Below are 12669 nucleotides of genomic sequence, written 5' to 3'. Positions count from 1 at the left end.
CATGAAAGAGTTCATGGTTATTCTTGCCAGCAGTAGTTCAGAATGCTGGGGCGTTTATACCACCCCCTTCCGCCCACCCTCATCATGGGGCACAGCCATCAACCAAAGGTTCTCAGTGTTGGTGTAGTACTACCCTAGTTCCATTCCCCCCCTTAGGTAGAGTTATACTGAGGTGTGTGTTTTGCAATTTCTCCTAGAGCTTTCCCACTGGGGTAACTAGTTTGATAGAGCACTCTCTATTGGCTACCTTCCCTTCCCTACTTCCTGACCACAGTCCCTTACCACCCAAGTAAACTGCTGCACTCACATCCCTATATTAGGTTCCACTTCTGGGAGATCTCATATTAAATAGTGTTTTACAATCTGTGTCTCACAATTTAATATCTACAATAACTGTGGCACTCACAAGGTTCCCCTCAAGGAAGAAAAGCAGCAACCTGGCATAACCAGATTCCAAAACACTGGTGGGGTTTGTACTGGATCCCATTCAGGTCTCTGTGTATGCCTAATTTATCTTTGACTGCGTGCTTGATACTTATTTTACACACACACACACACACACACACATATCCAGGCATGGTACTCATCTGAGACCACCTTCACTCAAGTTCAAGGCTCAGTTTTAGGGCCATTTCAATAGCCACTGGGATAGGCTGCTAGATCTTCTGAGGATTGGCTAGCTTCTTATTCACTTTACTCCTAGGTTATAGTCCTTCAGAGTCACAACCCAAAGTGGGTGTGGTTTACTGGAGTCCCCACAAATGGACCTGGACTTTTTTCTTCTCACCCCTGTGTGGCAATTGAAAGCCATTCCTTTTGGATGAGTGGACAGTAACTATACATTATCATATTAGGTATTATACTATTAAGATGTTTAAAATACGTAGTCCATCTTCCTAAATTTTGCTCAGTGTGATTATTGTTCCTGATTACCTTGTTGGCAATCAGCAGATGATGTAGCTCTAGATGTCATTTAAAGTCACGAGCTGAGATGAAATTAACATAGAGAATGAGTATATGTAGAGAAGAGAAGGGGTCCCAGAACTGAAGGATTGACATGCCAACTTTCCGAAGCCAGAGTATGAGAAAGAACCCACAAAGCAGCAGCCCGTGGCAGAGGACATCCAGTGAGCAGGAGGATCTAGTGACTTAGGAAGAGAACCAAATGAAAGCAGTGTGTCTAATGCCAAGTGAACAAGTGTTTACAAATGGAGGACCAATCGTGGTGTAAAACACTTCTGAAAGGACAAATCAGAAGATGAGGGCTGACCGCTGGGTTTAGTAATATGGAGGTGACTGGAGACCTCAAAGAGATGTTTCCATGGAAGGGGGGTGGGGGGATGATTGCCTAGTTGGAGTTGGTTTTAGACATTACGAGGAAGGAATTGAAGCAGCAAATACATGTGTGTTACATGAGTTTTGCTGTAAAGCAGATGAGGGCACTAACTAGAGGGGGATGCCTTTCTTTTGTACTGTTTTGCTCTAAAGAAGGAAGATGTGTTAGCATGTTTTCTAACGTGAGATGCAGAAAGGAGAAGTTCAATGAACAAGTAGAGAGAAGAGAAATTCGTCAGAGAGAAAGAAGAAGGTCTTTCAAGAGCCTGTGGAAATGGGATCCCACACATATTTGGAGAGTTTGGATAGATCACAGATAGCTGGTTCACTGAATCAGGAAGGCCAAGGAGGCCAAGCAAGGGAAGATGTGATGGTTGGAGTATATGGAAATGATCTTTTTTTGCTCCTGTTTTTTCCGTGCTGGAAATTTGAGAAATGAGCTAAGGATAAGAAATAATGTTCTGAAGAAGTAGAAGTATGAATGGAACAGGAAAACCTAGCAAGATGAGCAGGGAGCCCTCACTACAGACCCACTTGAACTTAATAATCAGAGAATAAAAGTGAGTTTATATTGAATATATCATAAGTATATTTGAGTAGAGAGAAAGTGCTGAGAACTACATGTCCAACTAATAAAGGGAAGGGAGTCTGAGGCTGTGTCTGAGGATTGTCATCTGTAATGTTGACCTTAATACATGACCTTCACCTCCAGGGCTCAACACAGCAGAATCAAGGAAGATGTTCACCAACTGAAGCTGTAAATATAATTTGCTGTTCAGTTCAGATAGCAACTTCCTTAATCTCAGTTAATTATTCTGAAAGAACACCCAAAGGAAATCATGAAGCGTATTCTTGGAGTGTTCCTGTAACTTGTCAATTGAGAGTCTAGATGGGAGTTTAATTTAATGACTTGAAGCAAGCTTCTCAGTGAATACAAAATTTCAGTTAAATCTTGTTAAGCTGGACTGTAATGAGATCATATGCCAAATATTCCAAGGCTGATGGTGGTAAGATTGTTTATGTACGTATAACTTAGTTTGACCACACATTTAAGAAAACATACTGAAGACCAAGCATAAACTCATAGAAAATGTGATGGGGAATAATTCCACTCAAAATAGGATGAGAACCATACGTATGGTACCTATAAATAAACGTCAGAAAATACGTAGCAGGTCTGGAGAGAAAACTACCAAGGGAATAAAAGAACAAACTTCTGAGGGACATAAAATAAGAATAATAAATGGAAAAACGTACATTATTGAAAGCACAGTTTTGATTATGTAAATATATGAATTCATTCCCATAACAATCTATAAATTCAATGAAATCTCAATAATAAAAAAATGTTGAAGGAACACTATTAATTAATGCAACAACATTAGTCACTAGTAACAATGAATAACGCGAATTAATAAACAGGAATGCAGTGTGAGTTATGTCCCAAGATCTTCTAACGTATGCAAAGGTACATATACTGATTTACATAATCTTCAAAATAACTTTTTGTGGTATGAATTACTATTAATATCATTTTATGGACAGGGAATCTGAGGCATGGAAGGATTAATAATTTGCCCAAAGCCATACAACTGCTGAGTGGAAGTATTTAAGGGAAGGATTTAACCTGGGTTCTCTGGCTCTAGAGCCCCTTCTCTTAATCATTTCCCCTCCTTCTAAATTGCAATGACAACAAAAATCCCAACAGCATTTTTGGAAGCAGAATTGGATAAATTTATTATTATTTTTTAAGATTGATTTTTTAAAATTTATTTATTTTAGAAAGACAGAGAAAGCAAGCATGAGCAAGCAGGGGAGGAGCAGAGGGAGAGGGAGAGAGAGAGAATCTCCATCAGACTCCCTGCTGAGCATGGAGCCTGATGTGGGGCTCAATTCCACAACCCTGAGATCATGACCTGAGCCGAAATCAAGAGCTGGACACTCAAGTGACTGAGCCATCCAGGCACCCTGAAATTATTTTAAAGTTAACCTGGAATAATATGCATGGAAAAATAATTAGGAAATGGTTGGGGGAGAGAATAATCAGGGAGGAGATTCATGTTCCAAATATTAAAATGTATTTTTTTAAGATTTTTTATTTATTTGAGCAAGAGTGAGAGAGTGAGAGTGAGAGAGACAGAGAGAGAGAACAGTGGGGGAGGGTGGGGCAGAGGGAGAGGGAGAGGGAGAAGCAGGCTCCCCGCTGAGCAGGGAGACCAACATGGGGCTCGATCCCAGGACCCTGGGATCACGACCCGAGCCGAAGGCAGATGCTTAACCAACTGAGCCACCCAGGTGCCCCTAAAATGTATTTTAAAGATACATTCAAGGTATTTACTCATTAAACAAAAACTTACTGAACCCCTTCTCTTTGCCAGGTTCTGCTTTAGGTGCCAGTGATGGAGTACTGACAAGAACAGACAAAAAGCCCTGTTCCCATGAAGTTTAAATTGTTGTTGAGGGAAACAGACAAAGAAATAGGCAAATTATAGACTGTTATAGGTCGTGATACATTCTATGAAGAAAAATACAGCAGTAGGAGTAATAGAGAATGCTGGGGTAGAGGAGGGGATGCTTTCTAAATATGGGGGTCAGAAAAGACCCCATTGATAAGATGGTACTTGAACAGAAACATGGAAAAGTTGAGAGAGCAAACCATGAGGGTGTCTGGGGGAAAGGCATTCCAACAGAGGGAACAATGAGTGCAAAGATCCTGGAGTAGAAGGATGCTTGCCATATCTGTAAAATAGCAAGAAAGCCAATGTGGCTGGAATGATTGGAAGGTAAAATAGTAGAAGATGATGTCAGAGGGACAATAGCAGGGGCAGGTTATCCGGGCATTTTGCCTCTAACTCTGAATGAAATGGGAAATGTGACTTGGTCTGACTTACATATATTATAAGATGATCATTCTGGCTGCTGTGTTGGAAAAGGAATTACTAACTCTTCTCCAAAAACGAGTGAGTTCCTGGTGGATAGATGACACCCAGGGGCCATGTTTCCTGACTGGATACATCTAATGTGGTAAGAGGCTATGCGCACTAGAATTGAGATTCTCTCTACCACTCCCCAAAGCTAAGACGAGTGAATAAAAGTGTCAGCAGCTAGAAAGAAATGCCACCAGACAGTGGAAAGGACGGAGAAAAACCTCATGAAACAGAATGTTTCCTACTCCGCTGTTACCTGGGCAGTTGATCTTCTATTGCCTGATGCTACCCTTCTGAGAGAGCCAGAGTACGTCCTCATCCACTATCCCATTCATCATTGCTAACCGAGACATCGGCCCTTGAAGTCATGGTGGAGGAGGTAGAGTCAGGGATGGCATTCTGGGAGACACGGTACCCACAAGTTAGATTATAAAATGGTGGGTGGAGACAGAGGAAGTTTAGCAGCATGCTAGGGGCTGTGATATTTGTGTATTAATTACATCAATCCACAGGATATGGACTCAGTGGCAGATGCTGGAAAGCATCTGGCATTGTAGATAGCATGAGGGGAAAGCCTCTTGGAAATGTGGAGCTGAGCTGGGAGAACCCTCTGGCAGGTCAGCGGCAGAAAATGTTGCCATGACCCCTGTGACAGGGGGCAGACTTGGTGAAACTTGCCTAATAGCCCCCGGTCTGCATGGATCCAGCCTTATTTAGGAGTAAGAAAAGAGAAAAAAACCCATCAATCTGACATCTATGACAAAATGCTGAGGGAAGTATCTAATAAATATTTTAGCACTTTGTATATAAATGTATATTCAATTATAAATGTTACGTCCTTGGAATATGTATACGAAGCTCACCCTTGAATTTCCACAAATAAATACAATATAATCAGCACAGCACAGACTCAATCAAATAGGTCAGCTCTTCGCAGGATCCTTTACAAATATTATCACAAAAGGGAAGAGCTAAATATCAAATCTGATCTTCTTTTCATTAATTCATCTGAATATTAAAAGCTACTGAAGGGCCACAGTAGATATTTCTGGAAGTACTAGGTTATCAATATGTTAAGTATTGACAATGCTATTTTATGAATGAATCAAAATTGTACCCAAGTGTTTACCTGATTTTTATAAGATGCTTTAAAATTCCAAGATGCTGCCTCAGTAATTATATAATGCAGGCCAGACTCAGATAATTCTACAGTAAGTGAGAAGCCTGGACATATAAATAGCTCAGTGGATTGAACTTCAGTACTTCGAAAGTTTCTATCATTAGGAATTATGAAGATGTTAATTTTCAGTAATACATACTTTTAATAATAAGCGTAAGTAAAATTAGAGTTTTGGTTTTTTTAACTTTTGCTGATTTTTAAGAAAAAGTTTATGTTCTTTGAACTTTAGAGTGCTTGCAATTATCTAATTCATGAATGAAAACCAACTAATTTGGGGCAAGAAATTATTCTCCAAAGGTTGTTTTCACTATCTTTTAGTTTCAGGTGCGCAATTTAGTGATTCAATAGTTAAAATCCTAGAGGAGAACACAGGCAGGAGCCTCTGACATTGGCCGTAACAACTTCTTACTAGATGCGTCTCCTGAGGCAAGGGAAACAACAGTAAAAATAAACTATTGGGACTACAGCAATATAAAAAGCCTCCGCACTGCGAAGGAAATCATCAACAAAACTTAAAGGCAACCTATGGAATGGGAAAAGATATTTGCAAATGCCATACCCAATAAAGAGTTAGTTCCCAAAATATATTTTAAAAAACCCCGTAAAACTCAACACCCCCAAAACAAACACTCCAGTTAAAAAATAGGCAGAAGACAAGAACAGACATTTCTCCAAAGAGGACATCCAGATGGCCAACAGACACATGAAAAGATGCTCATCATCACTTACCCTCAGGGAAATGCAAATCAAAACTACAATGAGATATTACCTCACACCTGACAGGATGATTAAAGTCAACAGCACAGGAAACAACAGGTGTTGGCGAGGATGTGGAGAAACCCAAGAGGGTTCCCCTATCTATCTTTTAAAAGTGATAATGATAGAGATATATAAAGGAATGGTAAGAGGAAATCATTTAATAATTAATAATTTAAAAGAAATAATGACAGAGATAACATCAATGTTACTTTAGCATAGTAGTCTAAAACCTTAAAAATATGTACCTCAAAGGGAAAATGTTATTCATAGTTTATTATCGAGGAAAAAAAAAGTAGAACCATTCTGAGGCCCTCTATGTAAATGATCTCATCTTCAACCACGCATTTTTAGAATACTTTTTCTTTAATGAGCCATTTTTTATACTTTTCATGTGTATTTAACATGACAAATTTAGACCAATACAAAAACAAAAAGGATAATGGAAATAGAATGCTATATGTATTTAAAAGATTCATGAGCAGGGACACAGGAGGCTTTCTCATCAATCGCCTGGCACCCTGCAGAAGGTGCATAAATCATAGATCTTGATTTTCTTTTAGGAAATAACAGTTATCATTTAATCTTTGGTGTTTTAGTTAGAATAGAAGTTTCAAAAAAAAGAGATTGCTGATCACAGTGTCATACAAATGTGTCAATCAAAGTACTGGGGTAATTAAGTTATCTCTTCGATTCCCCTGTAGGCTATTCTAATTAGCATACAAGCACTTTCTTAATTCGCTGTAGTCACCAAGGACAATGTGATTCTAACAGTTGTGTTTGTTATTTTACTGCCTGACAGCAAACTTTATTTGCTGTTTTATTGACTTGGAATAAAAATACATAATTGATTACCCATAATCAATCTGTTACAAATCTGGCTATGGGAAAAGGGTTCATAAATCATTATAGAAACTTACTGGTTAATCAAGTTCATTCTCAGTGGCAGACACTCCTGTCCCCATTCTCCTGTTCTTCTGCGAGAGCACAGCCCCACTTGACCGGCTTCTCTACTCTTCCCCTTTGAAACCTGAGTGACTGGGCAAAGCTGACCCCACCCCAGCTCATGAGATGAGACAACAGTCACCAAAATAAAATGATAGAAACCAAACAAAGTACTACCATCTCTTTGGCCAGAGACTGGTTTCATTGCGCAAGGTTAAGCTAATCAAGACTTACTGGGCGTTTCAGCTAAATTGGCTAATTAGTCCAGAGGAACTTTCATTCCACAGTGATGGGAAAGCTCCTTTCTCTGTGTCTTTCCCTGACTCTCTGTTTGTCTACCTTCATGCAAGGCAAGGACAAGAAAGCATGCCACCCCAGTGGCCGCCCGTGCGCCTCTCAGGAAGGAAGCCAGCTAACATATTGGAAAGGCCCTGACCCTCCCCTGTCTGAGCCCTTCCTACCTTCTCATGTCTTGTTACAAGAGATGAAACACTTCTTTATGGTTAAAAGTACTGATCCCCATGTAATAGGCATGCTGGTGGTGACTGCCCCACTTGGAAGAACGATGGGACTTACACACCTCAACTCCCCGCAACACTCTGGCTGCAGAGGCAAGGACCATGGGGAGATCGATGGCAGGATGAGGCCCCACAGGTCCCAACTGCATCCTAGTCTCAGCTCTCTGTTCTCACAGGTCCCGGTTCTCCTGCCTGTGCTGGGGTGAGTAGATTTTCTGGTTCTCTCAACCAAAAGAAGTCATCATTAGCCCTGATAGGTCAAGTTCCTTCAGGAACCAACACACCCAGACTTGAAATTGATCCAAGGAACCTTGCCTACCTTGGGCATGCAGATCACCAAATGCCCTGTTGTCTGAGATCGTTTGGCAGAGCTGCTGTCAGGCTTGACTTCTGCAGGAAGGACAAGCTGGAATGGCTGAAAATAAACAGGAAGTATCCCAGAGAGGGAGTGCATGTCACATGAGAGGGTTACTTCAAGATGTATTTTCATTACCAGTTCAAGATTCACCATTCCATTTTTAAAAACATGCTTAGACTTAGTAGAAAAAAAAAATGTCTGGGCTATGCTTGATATGCATGAACTATTTTACCTATTTTAGTGAATGGACTAAAGAACAGTCACAATCACAAACAGTGAAACAGTCATTGGTCCATTTATGTTAACATGGCTAATAATAAAGAATTTATAGATAAAACTTCTTGTCATAAACCATCAACATATTTCCACTTTAAAGCCTTCATATGACTCCTATGAGTGCTCATAATCAGCAAAAAAATACTATTTCAGGGGTGCCTGGGTGGCTCAGTCGGTTAAGCATCCGACTCTTGATTTCAGCTCAGCTCATGATCTCAGGGTTGTGAGATCGAACCCACACTGGGCTCTGTGCTGGGCGTGGAGCCTGCCTAAGATTCTCTCTCTCCCTCTCCCTCTGCCCCTCCCCCCGTTGCATTTTCTCTCTCTCTCTTAAAAAAAATATTATTTCAAAAATAATAAAATTACAGTTGCTATGAATGACATCATTGACAATTTAAAGGGGGGTATATTATTTAAATCTAAGTTCAAGCATAGGCTATCATACATATAATCACCTTATCAGATCTGAAAGAAGTACTAACAATAGACACAAGTTAAAAATGCTAATTTTATGGAGCTACACAGTGGTTAGTCAACAGCCAATCCTGCTGGATACCACTCCCACTGTGTAAAATCATGTGTCTAAAAAATGGCTCTCTGATTGGGCTTCTTTTCTTCTCTTTTCATATTATGTTGACAATTTTTGAGGCAACCTAGCTTAGTTTGAGGCTTGGCTTTTGAAACCCTAACAGTCTACTGCATTATGCTCACCTTTCCTTTGACCATGACTCGGACGTAAGTTGGCTGCACATCAACATTGATTAAAGAGGTGTCCATATACCTGCAACGTGAAACATACCAAATCTTACCATTTTCAGAAACATTAAGTTAAAAGAAGTGCAAATAAAAACTACCATTTCCGGAACCATTTGAAATGAAAGAAGCTTCCAATTTCCATGCTCAACAGGTCTTAAGAAATCTGTCTTACATTAATCCCTAAACCAAAGGAAATTCAATATATCAGCAATTTCATTTTTAGACCCACAAGTACTCTTGGCATTGATTGCCCCTAACCTAAAAATATCTGCGGCCTGAAACGCCAGAGGTTTGTGAAAAACAGCTTGCCATGTTCTTTCATGAATATTTTATTTTAAGCCCCTGCGCCTGACATGAATAGCCAGGAAAGCTGAATCCACGACGCTTGGGGCCTGCAAGCAGCAGCTCCCGCTTCCCGAGCCGCTCTCCCTCCCCTGCAGCTGTTCCGCAGCTGCCGCCATAACATCCTGCCCAGCTTCTCCCTGCTTCTCCCTGCGAAGCCCCCCTCCTGCTGAACAAGCAAAGCCTTCCATTTATGGCAGTGACCCCAGTTCTCCTTGGCCTGAGGAACAAACGAAAGAGTCAGGCTTCATCTCACTTGTTTAGACAAATTATCAGACGTTGTAGAGGTGTACATTTAACAATATTGATCGCGGACATTAGCAAATGCAGGGATGATTCAAAAGTCACACACGTTAAGACAGGTAGGATGATACCAGGGCTATGAGCACAGGCTTCAGTCACACGGACTGTGAGGAAGGGTCTCCACCCCCTCCTGCTCCTTGGACCACGTTCCTCAACTGCTCTAAGCCTCAGGTTCTTCATCTATAAAATAGGATGTGAAGTGCCTATCCCTTAAGATTGCTGTGAAGACACATGCAGAGTGCCTAGTCCGGAGTTGGGGTGAACACAGCATTGTTCTATTTTATGTAATAAAAATTCTTATAAGAGTAAAAGGTGTAGGCAAGGTTTCCTAAAACCTCATGCTGAATAGCTACTGCATTAATGGATCACGTCTTCTTGTCCATGTGTACGGTCTCCTAAAGCGTTCATCTGCCCCTATGTCCAAGGTCTTGGCCTGTGCTGGTGTCCTGTGCCTGAAACAGCCTTCTGCTGGTTCTCTGCAGAGCTCACTGCTTCTCACCCTTCAACTGTCAGCTCATGTCAGCAGCTTCCCTGACCATCCCCACGCTACCGACCACCAGACTGTGCACGCCATTGGTCTCCACCCCTGAACTCTGGCCCTTCCCGTACAGCACACTTCTCCCTTTGTAATTACTTATTAGATGCCTGCCTGTTTATTGTCTGTCTCACCACAGGGCCATAAGCTCTAGGACAGCAGAGACTGTAATCCGAACATGCCCGTTACAGTCTCCCCGCGCCTGATACATAGTAGGTATTCTGTAGATATTTGCTGGATAAAGACATGAAGTATATATGAATGAATGAATGAATGAATGAATGAACTTAATTTTCATACATCCACATGCCAATGAAGCTAACAAGGAATTTTAGAGTCATTAGTGCAGACAGAATCATGGGAAGGGAAGGATTTTACTACCTAGACAGGAGAAATCTCACCACTCCTTGAAAAAGTACATGATAGGGGGATGGGGAAAGTTTTCATTTGAGGACTGAACATGAAGGAGCCAAGAGAGCTACAAAGAGAAAGGGGTACACATTCATTAAACTCCAGGAATATGGCCTAAACATGGAAAGGAGGACTTAAAAGTATGAAACTGAATGTTTAATGAAAAACAGCAGAAGGGAGCTTGGGTTGCTGCAGGGACAGAGGACATGGGATCAGCTAGAGAAGAGCTAGAAGCCTTTTAAAGGCAGTGGGCTGGCAGCATGGGGGCAGAAGATTTAACAGGAGGCGTAACGGGGTGGCTCGGCACGAGGAGGAAGGTACACACTAAGAACTAGTCCTTCCTCACAAGAGCCAAAGGTGGAAACAACCAAATGTCATGTACTGATGAATGGATGAACAGAAATGTGGCCCAGCCATACAATGGAATATTACTCGGCCACAAACAGGAAGGGAATTCTGACTCGCTACAACACAGACGAACCCTGAAGATGTGACCCAGAGGCATGCGTGATTCCACTTCTATGAAGTATGGGGAATTGGCAAATCTATAGAGACAGAAGGTAGATTTGCAGTTGCCAGGGGCAAGGAAAATGAGGAATGAGTACTTAATGGGTATGGGGTTTCCTTTTTGCCGCGATGAAAATGTCCTGGGGCTCTGTGCTGGCAAGGCTGCCCGGGCCTGGGGAAGTCACTGAGGGCCACTGAATCTCCACTTGAAATGGCTGACAGGGTGAATTTTAAGTGATGTGTATTTTACCACAATTAAAAAAACAAAGAGTTGGCCCTCGGCCTGTGAGTATTTATTCTGACAAGACTTATCCTCCAAAATTTACTCTCTTCTAGATAATTTCAGGATGACAAACCCTCATACTCCACTGGGTTTACTGGGAGATTAGGTAAGGTAGAGCACACAAAAAAGGCCTTCAAAAGAGAAAGGACTTTATTATCATCCATGCTTGTAAATGTCCTCTGACTCCCATTACTGGTATTCATTCATTCATTCACTCAGGCATTCATTCATTCCTGAGCTCACAGAGCTCCAGGTGCTAGGCGCTGGTGTGGGTGCTGGAGAGACGAGGAAGAAGGAACAAACAAAACAAAGTTCCTGCCTTGGCCACACGTTTTTAGAAATACAAGTAAATGTATGGTTGGTCAGGTAGAAATCAAAAAGCAGGAGAGGTGGAAGGAAGGGCTGGAGCAGAGATATGCGCTTAGATCGGATGCTGGGCAGAGAGGCCTCATAATAAAGTGACCTCTGCCCAGAGGCCCGCAGCAGAGGAGGCAGCAAGTCACGCGGAGCCTAGCATGACAGTGGCACAGGCAGACGGACACCTGGGTGCAAAGTCCTGAGGCACTGGGGTCCCAAGGGACTGGAGAATTAGAAAGACCCCATAGGTGGTCACTGAAGTCAGAAGCATGAAGGACAGTGAGCCAAAACCTAAAAATCCTGAAGGAATGAGGCAGGATAGGACATAGCTGGGGAAAAAGTGTCTGCTGGAGATAAAGAAGCTGCAGGCTACACCCCTAGGTCTCTAAGGTGGGACTGGAAGGTGGCGGGCACCATCTGATGCTTACTATTACATCAAAGTGTTTTAGAAAAAAGAAAGAGACCATAAAAAGTACAGCGGTAGTAGTGAGAGCTGAGGCGGCCTGTGGTATCAGCACTAGGAAGCAGTAAAGCTCTGAGAATTATTAAAATTCTGCCTTAGAAGAAGAGACTGCAGAGTTCTTAGCCCTGGGATTGTGGGTTTATTTACTTCTGCCTTTGTTTTAATTTTCATGCTTTTTCAAATTACAGTACGTTTTCGGTCTTAAAAAAAGGACGCCTTCATTCGGCAAACCAAATTCCATTTCAAAATACTTCAGAACTCAAGAGATGGCACTGAGAACAAAAACAGAAAGAAATGACATTAAATAAATCCATAATGAAATGTCTTTACCTATAGACAGCAAGGTCCAGGATGATCTGGTTATGTTTTTCATCATCTTTCAAGGAGAAGTCAAGTCTAAGGAATAATCCATTTGGG

The 12669-nt window shown here is 41.6% G+C and overlaps 1 protein-coding gene across 3 annotated transcripts in view; it reads right to left on the bottom strand.

The window, feature by feature from the left end:
* The window catches only part of DNAAF11 (dynein axonemal assembly factor 11), a 71360-nt gene that overhangs the window by 20412 nt on the left and 38279 nt on the right, over positions 1–12669 (bottom strand). For all 3 annotated transcript variants that reach the window (XM_078071996.1, XM_078071995.1, XM_078071997.1), the window contains 3 exons: positions 12583–12648; positions 9007–9076; positions 7981–8076 (listed from right to left, as the gene is read on the bottom strand). In XM_078071996.1, the coding sequence (XP_077928122.1) occupies positions 7981–8076; positions 9007–9076; positions 12583–12648 (232 nt within the window). The remainder of the gene's footprint in view (positions 1–7980; positions 8077–9006; positions 9077–12582; positions 12649–12669) is intronic.

This window comes from Halichoerus grypus, chromosome 5, assembly GCF_964656455.1.
Source record: "Halichoerus grypus chromosome 5, mHalGry1.hap1.1, whole genome shotgun sequence".
In the NCBI taxonomy this organism is placed as follows: Eukaryota; Metazoa; Chordata; class Mammalia; order Carnivora; family Phocidae; genus Halichoerus; species Halichoerus grypus.
Note: the sequence above shows the minus strand (reverse complement) of the source record. Positions and strands in the feature narration are given on the sequence as shown.